The 13,759-nt window shown below is 57.7% G+C and overlaps 5 protein-coding genes across 5 annotated transcripts; 2 read left to right on the top strand and 3 right to left on the bottom strand.

Annotated features, from left to right (window-relative positions):
* The first annotated feature begins 6 nt into the window (after nt 1-6).
* On the top strand, nt 7-1,916 carry B0H18DRAFT_421658 (uncharacterized protein). The gene is made up of 2 exons (XM_048038029.1): nt 7-1,572; nt 1,623-1,916. The coding sequence occupies exons 1-2, from the start codon at nt 78-80 to the stop codon at nt 1,856-1,858; spliced, it is 1,731 nt and encodes a 576-aa protein (XP_047899355.1). The 5' UTR covers nt 7-77; the 3' UTR covers nt 1,859-1,916.
* A 262-nt stretch (nt 1,917-2,178) lies between these two features.
* On the bottom strand, nt 2,179-5,716 carry B0H18DRAFT_1082406 (glycoside hydrolase family 92 protein; the record flags this gene model as incomplete). The annotated part of the gene is made up of 20 exons (XM_048031529.1): nt 2,179-2,513; nt 2,566-2,646; nt 2,706-2,790; nt 2,847-2,885; nt 2,942-2,977; nt 3,031-3,079; nt 3,134-3,284; nt 3,340-3,388; nt 3,444-3,530; nt 3,586-3,667; nt 3,718-3,880; nt 3,942-4,093; nt 4,145-4,218; nt 4,274-4,616; nt 4,670-4,771; nt 4,828-5,051; nt 5,110-5,291; nt 5,346-5,385; nt 5,444-5,471; nt 5,523-5,716. The coding sequence occupies 20 exons, from the start codon at nt 5,714-5,716 to the stop codon at nt 2,179-2,181; spliced, it is 2,496 nt and encodes an 831-aa protein (XP_047899354.1).
* Nucleotides 5,717-6,225: 509 nt separating this feature from the next.
* On the bottom strand, nt 6,226-6,907 carry B0H18DRAFT_1114431 (peptidyl-tRNA hydrolase; the record flags this gene model as incomplete). Its single annotated transcript, XM_048033114.1, has 3 exons — nt 6,226-6,578; nt 6,638-6,780; nt 6,837-6,907. The coding sequence occupies 3 exons, from the start codon at nt 6,905-6,907 to the stop codon at nt 6,226-6,228; spliced, it is 567 nt and encodes a 188-aa protein (XP_047899353.1).
* A 250-nt stretch (nt 6,908-7,157) lies between these two features.
* On the top strand, nt 7,158-9,458 carry B0H18DRAFT_977000 (putative G-protein coupled receptor). Its single transcript, XM_048044212.1, has 6 exons — nt 7,158-8,154; nt 8,210-8,274; nt 8,326-8,551; nt 8,604-8,754; nt 8,810-8,912; nt 8,976-9,458. Exons 1-6 carry the CDS (start codon nt 7,316-7,318, stop codon nt 9,197-9,199), a joined length of 1,608 nt encoding a protein of 535 aa, XP_047899352.1. The 5' UTR covers nt 7,158-7,315; the 3' UTR covers nt 9,200-9,458.
* A 436-nt stretch (nt 9,459-9,894) lies between these two features.
* B0H18DRAFT_951181 (uncharacterized protein) lies at nt 9,895-13,112 on the bottom strand (the record flags this gene model as incomplete). Its single annotated transcript, XM_048042012.1, has 3 exons — nt 9,895-12,265; nt 12,317-12,582; nt 12,642-13,112. 3 exons carry the CDS (start codon nt 13,110-13,112, stop codon nt 9,895-9,897), a joined length of 3,108 nt encoding a protein of 1,035 aa, XP_047899351.1.
* Nucleotides 13,113-13,759: the final 647 nt, after the last annotated feature.

Raw genomic sequence — 13,759 nt, 5'->3', positions numbered from 1 at the left:
TGCAGACGCCCATGCACGACTCTATCACGTACCACGACAGTGGCCTCTCCCGACGCACCGCGCTCCGGGCATGATCAATGGACAACTTCTACGCCATCGGCGTCGGACTCGTTTTGCGCGCAACTATCGACAAGATAACACACCAGAACCATAGGGTCAATGGCTCACTCGTCGGCTTGTGGGAGGGTGCTGTTCTTCACCACTTCCTCGCCAAAACCCCGTACTCTCTGGATCCCTACATCGCTTTTGGCTTCCGTCTCTTTGTCGACCTACTTCTCACCGCCAATCTCACAAGGCTCGTCATTGTCATCATATGGACAGGAATGGGGGTGCTGCTATCGGACGTAGGATGGGACGTGGCGGAGGATAAACGCTTTCGACGGCTGTACCGGCGAGTCCGTCGTGCTTTGCCGTCTTCCCTCAGGCTCTCTTCGCAGGCCCGCTCCTCGTCTCGCGTACAGTTCTCTGAATTGCCTGCAGGGTCTTCCTCGACCACAGTATCCTCTGGCACAGCTCGCAGTCCTCCGTCCATCCTCATTTCCCGTTCCCAGCCACTATCTCAGTCCCGCTCTCGACCAACTCTGGCACCTGCCAGGCGACCGACTACGACGCCGTTGCCCGGATCCTTCTCCGACTACTCGGAGGTATCGAGTATCGTGAGCCCTGCACCTCGTTCGGAGGTATCGAGCGCCATCAGTCCCGCTCGTGGCTCAGAGGCTTCAAGCGTTCCAAGTCGTGCGAGTGGGTCGCAGGTGCAGCTTGAGGCGCAGCCTCGACGTCCGCGCACGCCATCCGAGCTCGAATATGTCTCGCTCCCCGTCATTCCCGATACTCCTGGTATCGAATATACCAGCTTCACCCGCCGCGCGCCCTCGGTATCATCTCACCTGACTACTTCAAGCGAGGGCAGCGGCGGTCGTCCCAGGATCGCCTTGTCGCCGAGACCGCAGAACTACTCCGGACTCACCACACCTGTCGAGAGACCCAACACCCCACGAGGCGAGCAGCTGCCGCCAGTGATGATCATTGACGCAGATGATAGTGCTGGACAGCGCACCCCGACGATGGTACCTGTGGAACTCGTGGATCCCCCGCCTATCCCTATCCCCATGCGACACTCAGTCATTGCGGAGGGCGAAGCAGGACTAGCTGCACCACCAGAGCTCATGGACGCCATGCCAATCCCGGCGATGATGCCTCCCGTTGAATCGATGCCCATGATTCCTACTCCCGAAGTCGACGAGGATGCGGCCAGAACAGAGAAGGCAGCGTCATCGCGCGGCCCGCCACCAGAGTACGAGCAAGTGATCGCAGATGATGCGTCTGTCGGGGAGTCGGAAGCTCCTAGCGTTGTGACCGAGAAGTCGCGCGGTGCTTTGATATCCAAAGCAGACCAGCTGCGTGAGGCGGCGTTGGCCTTGGAGGCTAAACGGTCTCGGTTGCGGCAGGAATACTTTGCTGCAGAAAGGACCGGAGATCATTGGAAGGCTTTTCGATTGAAGATCGAACGCGATCAAGCGGAGCAAGAGGCGAAGAACATGCACGCAAAGGCTGAGAGGCGTTATTTCAAAGGTGCGTCCCTTACTCTACAGCTTCGTGCTCATACTGATCTGCTACCGTAGCCCACAACTTCACGCCAGTACCCCAGACCATTGATGTGCATCGTCTCAAGGTCCCTGAGGCCGTCACACGGGTAGAGCAGGCCTTGTATGACGCAATGGTCACCGGCGTACCGGAACTGCGTATCATCACCGGTCGCGGGAACCATTCTAAGGGCAAGATACCCGCTCTGAAGCTTGCTATTATCGGGGCAATGCAAGAGTCAGTTGCTCGTTCATGCTTGACTATCTCACATTGACAAAGTGTTGCAGTCATCACATTGAGGTCATTCCTGACGAGACGAACCCTGGCGTCGTCTCGATTCGTCCGCCAATCAACCCCTCAAAACCTTCAGATGCTGGACCATCCACATTTTAGCCGTTCTTGACGATACTTTTATGATTTTCACGATGTTGATGGTAAATGGGACTGTTACGCGCCCTTCGTCTGTATCCATTTCTACGATGTATGTCTACCGCCCATCTATCTTGGCTACCGTGCTCGTCTCGTTGCTGTGACCTGTTGCTGTGTTGAACTGTGGTATTTAAGCCATAACTATCCAGAACACTATACCTCTGGTTATCGGACTGTGTTGAAGCCGCCCGTAGAGAGCGAGTCAGGTAGAGAGGCGCCGCAGTCGTTGACGGAATCTTTGTCTGCCGTGACCTCGATGACGAGTTCGCCGCCGACGCGGAAGATGTCGTAGAAGTCGAAATGGCACCGAGAAGGAGAGGGTACGCCGTTGATCGTGACATTCTGGACGTAGGCGGCGATGCCTTCCGGGATGTACTGCTGGACGGAGGCCGGATTGAAGCCCTTCACCGTGACGGTCGTGTTGGTGTTCAGGTAGCGGTTATGAATGGTGTACGTAGGTAGGAAGGGTGATACAACCAGGATTTCTGACGAACCCGGCACTGTGACGATTGTCGGTTAACGATTGCAAGGTGACGATGAGGAGGTGCGTACCAGGATACAGGCCGAGTAGGTGCCAAACCAAAACAGTTGCCATTGCAGCTTGATCATCATTGCCAGGTAAGCCAGCAGGTGCTGAGGGTGTCACTGTCTCAACCTTCGTATGTTCAAGTCTAACGCCTTGTGCGACTTACTGATGTCAAAGTAGCTGAACACCACGTCGTGGACATGATCGACGCTCCTTGTCGGTGCGTTGGCGTACAAGTAGTCAATCGGGGTCTGCAGTCAAATGATGAGAACTTCGTCCAGCAGTCAAGAGAGAATCTAGCACTTACGTTGAACGATGGTTCGTTCCCTACGTTGAAGTAGCTCGCCTGTCAAGGCATTGTCAGCATTGATGCTAGGTGACGGACGACTCTTCCGTGCGTACATTGAAGAAATGGTCCAGACGTGCAATGAAAGTTTCCTGGATGGCGCATCATGTCAACTACGCGCAAACTGAACCTGCACAGGACGTACATTGCCTCCCATCATATCCACAACGGATGCCATGTCGTGAGGTGCGAAGCTATGAATGTCACTTCAGCAATACCTCCACGTTGCGAGCGAAGGCAGGACTCACAAGCTATACTCCCAGGATGATGATTCGTAGAAGCCGACGACGTTGTCATCTTGTAACGAGCATTCACGGTTTGGGTTCGAATCGACGGGCGAGCAATCAATGGGGTCCGTGTAGTAGAAGGTTCCGTTGGGATAGCGCTTTTGAGAGAAACCTTTTGCGATGCGCGGTTAGCTCTGTCAGCAACTGACCGTGTAAGCTACGCTCACCCGTAAAGCCGTCGCTGTTGACCGTCGGATCCCATACATTCTTGTAAAACTACACAAGCAAAGGTGAAAACGGGTCTACTACAGAATCGTCATCATGAACGCACATAGGATTTGTTCGTGTACACATCGACGTCTTCGGTTTTGTTCAAGAGCAGTGCGACTTGCCGGATTGCGAAGTCTTCGTAAGCATACTATATGCGCGGTTCAATACAAGCACTTATGTCCAAATAAGGCTGGACAGATCACCTCGACGGTCCGACTACCCTCCCGAGTCATACGGCCGGTGCTCCTGGTGTCGAGTGCGGCGAAGGGCACGTAGCCATATTGACTGACAGGATGTCAGTTAGTAAGTTTATAGACCTGTGATCGAAGACGTACTTGTAGACGTTACTCTGGCGACCCATGATGTTCCACTCCGGAGGATTGACCGCCGAGTCCTGCACCATAGCAGCGTAGAGCTGCTCCAGGTCAATGCCGAGCTCCTCTGCTTCGTTGTGGTAGAGCATGGCAAAATGTCCGACGATCAGGTCTCCACTCGAACCTGCAGTGCCGGTTGAGTATTCAATCCATAGTATATGTCGTCCCTCGGATATGATGCTTACCTCCTTGAGTCCAACCAGGGAGGTTGTTGGCCCGACACTCGGGCATCCAACCCTGCTTGAGGTAGCCGTCGATGTAGTTATCGACGATCTGGGCGTAGTGCACGGGTGAGTGGAGGGCCATGAGGGGATAGAACGTGCGGAAGGTGTCCCAGCTGTAGGATAAGTGTCAACAATTGCATTCGTAGGAAGGGACAACGACGTACCTGCAGTACAGAGAGTCGAAATAGAAGTGCGTCGTGTTCGCATACGGCCCTTGTGTCTCATGCGTGGCATTATTCTGCACCGTTCAGATTAATGAAGGAGCGAGAACCTCAGCATACATCCGCACTCACAGGGGTGAGGTTCGAGCGATACCACGACGAGTACAGCAGCTCCGTGATGTTCGGCTCCGTGTTCGCAAAGTCGATCGTGATCGTGCTCAGCCGCTCGTTCCACAGCGCCTTCGACTCCGCCTCGATCTCCTCGAACGTCGCGCCTCCCACCTCCGTCTCCGCGTTGCTGCACGCCTGCGCCTCGGACACGAAGGAGATGCCGACCCGGATGGTGATCTCCTCGGGGTCCCCCGCGTAGGAGAAGAGCGCGCCGGACTGGTAGACGTCCCCGATGAGGTCGACGGAGAGGTTCAGGTTGGTTTGCCCGAGGCCCTTGGCGTCTCCCCAGTAGTCCAAGCCAAAACTGTGAGCGTCCGGGTCAGCGGCGCACTAGGAACGGGCTGTGAGGAATATTACGTCTCGCCTGTCCAGACGCCGTATTCGTCGAGTTTCTGCGTGCCGCCGTTGAGCAGGTCATAACAAGCAAAGGCCTGGTAATGAAAGGCACCAGGTCCGAAACTATCCCCCAACAACACCGTCAGCGGTTTCGTATGCATGAAGAGATGGGCGCGCGCCTCGAGCCCCAGAATCCTCCCATGGTGATCCGCCCGTTCTCAGGATCGATGTTCAAGGATCCGCCGGCGAAGGACTCCGGGAGGTCATTCGCGAGGTCGAGCGTGAAGTACGGCTTCGACCCGCTGGGGAACGTGAAGCGCTCCAGGCCGGCGCGGCGCGTGGACGTAGCCTCCATCTTGATCTCGTTGTCCAGCGTTTGGGCGAAGTATCCGGGGTAGGCTTCCTTTTATACGCGTATGTCACATCTACTATCTACAAGACGTTATGCGGATGGTAGTTACGTCTGTGTTGTTCTTGCGGTACCGCAGGCGGTCGTCGAGCCTCACGGCGCACGTCTCGAAGCCGTCCGGGCAGAGGAGAGGCATGATCTCGAAGTTACCGTAGGTACCTGAAGACGAACCAGTTCCGCTGTCGTGCATGGGGCTCAGACCGCGAATCATCTCCGTCGGGTCCGCGATGTAACCTGGCGTCCTACATTAGCACATAGCGTGTACGCTGATGCGAGTACACCACGTACCCGCGGGTGCATATCCCGTCATGTCTGTCGAGAATTTGACCTAGGTGCGTATGAGCTTCCGGATTAATGACATTGAGGGCAGCAGGGGTTGTACATACCATCCCGAAGGGGACAGAGGCGCCAGGACTACACCGTGATTTGAGTATGACACTCCCCTCAAGAGAAACCTATACATACCAAACATCCCCGTAATTGTCGGTGCCTATGAAGACATTGACCAGCGAGGTGTAGTCGACATTGTCCGGATCCGCCGCCGCCGACGCGATAGCTGCAGAGATGTGTTCTTGGACCACAGGCGACGGCTGAGCACGCACCAGGCCGAGCAAAGAAGCAGCAACTAGCACCAGGAGGGACCTTCGGAGCACAGCCATCTCGACCTCGGTGCGGGTTCGCGGAGCGGTGGGCGGGAGGCGCAGATGGGCATAACCGAGTCTTATGTACGCACGCCGGGAAGAAGCACGCTGGTTCGCAGACTGCACACGGCATCAATGACAGGCCCTGAATCAAAGATGGTCGCCACATGCGCGTCCTGGAAACGAAGGGGAACCGTATAAGCGTAGAGTGCGCGCGTGACCGCGATATCTGCGCGTCATTGACGCGTATTTACCACGGTGAAGCAGACAGAGCGTGCAGACAGCCTGAGTGAAGCGAGATAGAAGGGCCGTACCCTATATTTCGACGCTCTGATGCCGGATAGAGACGCAGCTGTACGTGGTGGACGGCCGATAGCATTTCGACGTCGAATAGTCCCAGGCCGTAAATAACAACATTGCCGTACAACACTGAAGCCGGCGCCGTCGTCTACAGCCATGGGAATCGTGAGAGGGACCGAATGGCCTTGAACTGTACTCACATAGGTCCACCGACTGCGATCTTGAGTCTAGCGAGGTGTGACCATGATCTTCAGCAACGCCGACCATACGGCGTCAGTGCCCTCGCCGTCCTGCCAGAAAACACGCTCGGAACGGGGCAAAAGTCCCAGGACGTAGTCTGCAGGATCAGACTGATCACGCCCAATACCGATCCTGAGACGATGGAAGTCCTTCTCCCCTCCAAGGGCCTCGATGATGCTGCGAACGCCGTTGTGTCCACTGGCCGAGCCTCCAAACTTTGGCGAGAGCTTCATGGGCTTGTGGTCCAGTGAATCGTGAACGACTATCATGTTTGACGGCTGGATAGCGAGACTCTTTAGAGCGCGTGCGACGGGCGGGCCCGAGATGTTCATGAGTGCCTCTGCATGCGGACGTCGCGTTTAGCGTGTGGTGGTGCAGATGCAACCCCGACGAACGCACTTGGCTTGTAGAGTGTGATGGAGACATCAGCGCTGCCAATGGGAACATTGTGTTTCGTCGCTCTAAACCCCTTCACCTCCTGATCCGATGTCAAGGATACACCCAGACGGGAGGCAAGGCCATCGAGGACTAGATGGCCAATACTATGGATGAGGTCAGTACATAGATGTTCAGAGGCACATGGGCTCTGCTACCCCACCTGTGCCGCGTTCCAGGATACGGGATATTTCCGAGACCAACTACCAAGAAGTGAGAGGACGCGAGGGGCATGAACTGGCTTGAAGGAGGTAAGTGGTCCTCTCGACGTAGCCATTCTGGTACGTTCCGTACGCAATCCGTACGTACGCGGCATAACGATCACGTGCGGCGAATAGTTTATGGGCGATCTCGATCGGGGCGGATTACCAGCCTCCTCTCGGCCACAGCACTCAGGAGAGCCTCCTTGCGCGAGGCCGGTAGTGCCCACAGGCATTGGGCCGCATTTCAGGTGAGGGACAGTGCTCGGTGCCTCGCCCGATGGGGAGTGGGGCGAAAGCGGACCTGTAATTGATTACTTGACGCGCTCCGCTTCGGGCACCACAGCCACCTGCCTCAGACGACTCTGGCTGACCCTCCTCCCCTCCCCATAGACCTAGAGCATTCAGGTCTTTCGCCTGCAGGAAAAATACGCCTCTCTCTATGGCCGCCGTCACCGAAACCACCACCGAACTGCGCCATCGCCGCACCCCCGCCCGTCGATTCTCAACAAACCAGGAGGCTGGATCCTACATCACTCGTTCTCTCTGCCAGTCCTTGTCCCCCTCTCTAGAGGCCCTCGACCTCCCAAACACCTCTCTCGCCTCGCTACGCCACCATGTCCTCTCCTACCTCGCCGAGCTCGAAGCACGCCTGTCCCAATTCGAGTCCCCCGTGTCCCCGGAGTCGCTCAAAACGAAGGGAGAGATGACAGTCGATGATGCGCGCGCATGGGCCCGAGATGGGCTGGAGCTGCTCCGGGCGATCCGCAACGACGTCTACTCGCACCTCCCCGACATCACCTTCGACAACGTCCGGACCCGCATGCCTGACGTACCCGGGTTCGACGAAATGCGCGCGCGCATCCCCGACATGCCCGACGTCCGCTCGCGCCTTCCGGACCTCGACTTCGCCGACATGCGCGCCCGCCTCGACGACGTCCGTGCCCGCGTCTCTGACATCGACTTCAACCGCCCGTTCGACTATGTGACCACGCTCTCCGACCGTCTGCAGTCACTGCAGACCCATCTCTCCTCCATAGAGTTCCCGCACCGCCTAGATCTATCCTTGCTATCGCCCACGAGCGCCCTGTCTGATATGTATGACAAGGTCGCATCCTCGGACTTCGTTGCGGAGCTATCATCCGACATACGGGAGGGAGAGCGGATAGCCTACGAAGTTGCGCTCGCAATGAAGCAGTCACTTAATGGATCACGACTTATACAGTACGCCGACTTACCTCACCAATGGCGCAACAATCCGTTTGTAAAGCATGGCTACCGGTGGGTTCCACGTTGGGCGCGCCGCATTGCAAAGGGCTAACTCTGTAATCAACAGCTTTATCCCTCTATCAGAGTGGCCTCGGCTCCTCCTGTCCCTCTTCGCATTGCACAATGAGACCCGTATGTTGTTGTTCTTTACCACTGTGGATGCTGCCTACTAACGCCCCCCAGTGAATATCCACACGCATTTGATACCCTTTGTAGCATGGCTTGTCGCGCTCTTCCCCTTCACCCCCTTGTCCTCCACCGCGTCCGAACCCGACACGCCGATGCTCGCATTCACCGCCTTCGCTCTACTATGCCTCTTCACGAGCGCTCTCTGGCACACTATGGCGGGCTGTGCGAACCCGAAGGGGATGGAGCTCTGCGCGCGGATCGACTACGTCGGCATTGGCTGGTAGGTTGTTGGATCAATGCTGTGGCACGCTGCGCTGCTCACGGAGGTAAAGGTTAATCAGCGCGTCCGTCGGCACGGTCGTGCACTACGGATTTCAATGCAACGCCGTGATTCGCAACGGCTTCCTCTCCTTGTGCCTCCTCATGGGCGTCTCGGGGAGCATCCTGCCGTTCATGGAATGGTTCAACGAGTACAAGAATAGGGTATGCAGCACTTCTTCCACCTCGGAGTGTCTCTGACCCGATGCGCTCCTGGTAGAACTACCGCATCGCGTTCTTCCTTGTCCTAGCGTTCACGAGTGTCGCGCCCCTCGCGACCCTCGCCTACCTCCACTCTTCCCCGGAGATGCTCGCCTTCATCCGTACGTCCCCTCGCGCCCTCTCTCTCTCACGCCCGCGCTCACGGCGCTCCACTTATGCTGCAGGCCCGGTGATGCCGTCCATCCTCTCGTACGTCGCGGGGCTCGTCTTCTACGCGACGCACTTCCCCGAGTGCTACCTCGCCTCGCGCTGGGCGCACTCGCACGTGCTCGACCGCGTCGGCGGCGGCTCGCACGCGATCTGGCACGTCTTCATCGTGCTCGCGATCAGCCAGCACAAGGCCGCCATGACCGACCTCAAGGGCGGCATCGGCGGGGTGTGCTCGTGAGGCGTGCTTGGATGTTTCTTCTTGGTTGCTTGATTTCTTGGCTGTAGATAGTAGGGCGTTGGTGCGCCGGGGCGTGTTGGATAGTTGCTAGTTGCTATAATTATTGAGAGTCGTTCGCTATCGTATTGCATTATATTTCGGGACTCGCTCAGGAACCTAAGCGTGAAGCTGCAGCAGTGTACCTGTACGGAGATGACGAAGTTGAAGTCCGCAGGCTCAACCGGATAGCACACTTCCTACGTTACAGTTGTCAGTGCGTCCGTCGCCAAAGTATTAGCTCACTGGGCCGTAGTGGTCTTAAGGCTGACTATGTCCGTTATGTGAATGTGCAATCATGGATTCGGACTTAGCTGCGTCTCACAACAAAGTTCACAATCCATGCACGAACGGAGCATCGTATAACGACGATATGCATTGAATGTGACTATGAAGACATTAGGCTATACTGCCATAGTAGTACGTACAATTTGCTACAGTGCTCGGGTTCCCTGGACAGAGCGTAAGGATACAATGTAAGCGTGGTGACAACAAGTCGTGGCGAGGAGAGTAGTAGAGGGGGATCACAGGGCAACAGCCAAGATTAAACCGTCAATGAGCAGTCGTGTCCAGAAGTCCGCTGTGGGCTGGCGTCATCAGAAAACAGAGAAAAGGAATACGTGTCGAACATCAACCGTGAAGATTATAAACCAGCTCTCTCAAAGAGCGAAGGCCAGAAAAGGGTTCGTCGCGCGCTTCAGCTTGCGCCCACCGCTGGCGGGCTCGCGGTGGCTATCCCTTCTGTCCGCGAACGGGTCGTCGTCCACGAACGGGTTCGTGATCGCAGGCGTCTGGGGTGAGGGCATTGCGCGGTGTTCGTCGTCGAACGGCGTCACGAACGGGTCCACGGCCATCGACGAGTGCCGCGCGTGCGTCGTCGTCAGCAGGCGCGTGACGGGGGTCGACGTGTCGGGGTCGAGCGTGGTCTGGGGATGGAGGTACTGTGGCGAGAGTTGTGGCTGCGTCTGCGTCCGGACTTGCAGGTTCGGATGGCGCAGGCCCGGGTGGCGCGGCGGGGGCTGCAGCGGCCGGAAGACCTCCGTGGTGGGCGTCGGCGGGCGGGCGAACGCGTGGTGCAGCGGGATGGGGGCGATGTGGATGATGGGCTGTGGCTCAGGCGCGGGTACGGGCGCGGGTGGGGTGACGACTACGGCGTGCTGGGACTTGCGCTTCAGGTAGGGGTTGGTCGGCAGGCCGACACGGCGCGTCGGGAGGATGTTCGTCATCCAGGGCAACTTGGGAGGCGGGCCGGGCGAGACGGACCAGGCGGAGGTCGGGCGCGCGTCGTTCTCCCGCGCGAGGGTGGTCATGTTGGACTCGGCGGTGGAAGCTTGGGAGACGTTGATGGTCAGCGGAGGTCGAACGCGCTCGCCTGTGGGCTTCTCGTTCTCAGGCTCAGGCTCGTCCATCGCACCGGTCTGCGCGTTCCCAGAGCCTTTGCCATTGGAGCCGCTGAGCCATTGGGTCCACCGAGTGGTGTTCGGGTGTTCCGGCTTGGCTTCGTCGTGCATCGAGAGCGCGGCAGTCTTCTCCTCATCATCGCTCACGTTGTCCCGACCAAAGGCTCGCTTGCCCAAGGTAATGAAGCGTGTCGGGGCGGTGAGCATCTGCGTGAAGCGGCTAGGCCGCCCTGCAGATGAGTCGTGCTCGAGGAAACTGTCCGGGGCAGCCTCCCCGGCGCCCTTCTTCTCGTCCATAACCACCGCAGAGTCGCGCAACTCGGGGTCCGCATGCGCCTCGTGCTGGGCCCCGCCAGGGCCCATGTCACGGAAGGGCACGATGAGGCCGTCGACGCCGCGGCGCTGCTCGCGCTCCCACTTGCGGCGCTTGTACGCCTCGACCCAGTGCTTGCCGTACGCGTGCCAGAAGATGATCGCGAGCGCCATGAGGACGACGAAGGCCCAGAGGCCCATGAACACGCCGAACATGATGCGCTCGCCCTCGAGGGACTTCACGTACGCGTCGACGATCTCGCCGACGATGCCCTCACTGTTCCCGTTGCCCGAGCCGACGGCGGCCTCCGCGATGGGGCTCGTGATCTCGTTGATGTCGCCCTGAGAGAGCACGAGCACGCTCTCGTTCACCGTCGGGAGGTTGATGTTGAGGTTCGTGTGGAGGAACGTGAGCGCCTCCTCGAGGTCCTCGACCTTGGAGCCGATGAAGCACTTGATGAACTCGTCGACGGGGCTCTGCATGACCGTCCCGTTGAACACGCTGTTGACCGTGTTCTGCAGGTCCGTGTAGAACGCGTTGATCGTGTTATTCAGCGTCACGGTCGAGTTGTCGATCCAGCCGATGAGTCCGCCACTGATGGTTGTCTGCACGGTCGCAACCCGCGCATTGATCGAGCCTGCATACGCCGCGCTTTGATTGTACATGCTCCCGTTGATGGATGTACCGATGACGTCCACCGTGTTTGACACACTGGCCGACACCTGGTCCCCAAACTTGTCTGCGATGGGACGGATGGCGATCAGCTGAATTTCGACTGAGAGGAGACCGAAGAACCCGATGAGGAAGCACGCGAGCGCAGGAGGATGGAAGACATAGTGCATGAACCAGCGCAGATTGACATACTGCGAAGGGGAGAGGTGGAGGAAACGTGCGATCGCATTCGCGATCTTCATAAGGTGCGGGTGCTGCGAGTCTGCTGCAAGAACAAGCAGATTGTGGTCGCTCATGTCCACCAGAGGGGTGCCGAACTTCGAGACGCCACCGTTGTAAGCCGTAGGATCGGAGGTCCACGCGTCGCGCGTATACTGCAGGTGATTCCTCATGCATCGCCACTTGTACCACTCGAACAAGCAGTTCGCACCGACCAGGAGCAGCGCGAGGACGATGAGAATGATGATGCCAATGTGCGCCACCTTGACGAGGTCGCTTCCGACGTCATCCACCCAGGAGGTGTCCATGTCGTCACAGAAGCTGAGCGCGTTCTGCTGGGGGATGGGAAGCACCGCGCGGTCGAATGTGAGGTTCGCGAAGGTGTCATTGATCTCCTTCTTGACCAGCTCGAAGGGTGTGTCGATTCTGTCTCACAGTCAGCCGGAATCATTTGTATGTCGGGACGTATGGACTCACAGATCATCAAGATCACTCTTGAGCGTAGACAATGTGGGCAGTGAGCCATTCAGCTTGATAAGCGCCTCTTGAAAGTCGTTGGGAAGAGTAACATTCTCCAGAGAAGACAGTGCCGGGATGCTGAGTTGTGGGGCTGTGATATTTCCGAACACCTTCAAGTCGTTCACCTTGTCCACGAGCGACTGAACCACGCCATTGACGTTGCCGACATCACCTTGAATCGATGAGCGAATTGAGCTGAACGTGTTGGTGAGGAATGAGTTGATCTGCAGGTGGTGCAAGCAGGCTAAGAAACTTGGTGGGTATATGTGTGACTCGAGCTCACCTCGGATACCGCATCAATCAGCAGTGAAAGTGCGCCACGCACGACCAGCTCTAAGAAGCACAGGAAAGTAGAGCGGTACATATCGACGATGAAGTTGATGATGGCTTCCATGACGGTCAAGGTGAGGACCAGTGCCTCGCGAGCAGCATTCATAGTATCGTTGACAGCATCGGCAATGCCGTTATTGGTCATGGCGGCGAGGTAGCGGGGCATACTCGCCGCAGATGTGGCGGCCTTCTGCGCAGCCTGGCATGCAGCAAGGAGGTTGGTCTTCGCACTGGCAGCACTGGCCTGCGCGGACTGAGCGGAGAGCTGGAGGCGGAAGGCGACGAAGAGCAGAGAGAGGATGGGGTAGGCAAGCCATGTCAGAGAGAGAAGGTGAGGTAGCTCAAGGTACGGTTTGAGCCCGGTGGTCGAACGAGTGTCGTAAACGGGCGGAGGAGCGTTCCAGGCGTGGGGGGTGGCGGACATGGGTGCCAGAGAGGGTCGACCGGCGACAGCGAGGGAGGAGGTCTATGGGTCGTCGACGGACGTAACAGCGAGAGGGAGCAAAAGCCTCGGAAGGCAGGCGAGCATCCTGAAAGCAAGGCGAGACTATTTGAGACGGAGGCCCCATTGTGTCGGCAGCAGCGCAGCCCATTGTTCTTGCCCTCCGCAAAACAATAGCTGCCCCTTGGCGCCCGCCGTACGCGACGCGACGCGACCCACGTGACCATCCCACCCGGCGTCCAGCGCCTGCCCGCCCTGTTGCACATTGTTTCCGCACGCTCGACCATCCTCGCCGTGCCCTGGACTGGGATGCCTTGTATTGCTGGACGCGTTCTCGATCAACTCCGACTCAAAGGGAAACCTCTATGCGAGTCGTATTTCCTGCTCAACGAGAAGCAGTGCGCGCTGCTACTGTCATCCGCTCTCAATGAAGTAGTTGCCAAGTCTATACATGATCCGACTGCGACATGCCCACCCCTCCATAACAATCGCGCACAGCCACACTCGACGCTCTGCTGGTGCTCAAATTGACGCATGAGGCACTGCATCGTGATCATGCGGTCAGTTGCATGACGGTCCTAGCAATGGTTGCTTTGATGCGGCGGCATACACAGCTGCTTTCTTGTGCG

Source organism: Fomitopsis serialis (genome assembly GCF_022376445.1).
Source record: "Fomitopsis serialis strain Sig1Antser10 chromosome Unknown B0H18scaffold_4, whole genome shotgun sequence".
In the NCBI taxonomy this organism is placed as follows: domain Eukaryota; kingdom Fungi; phylum Basidiomycota; class Agaricomycetes; order Polyporales; family Fomitopsidaceae; genus Fomitopsis; species Fomitopsis serialis.
The sequence above is the reverse complement of the archived record's forward strand: the minus strand, read 5'-3'. Positions and strand labels throughout refer to the sequence as shown.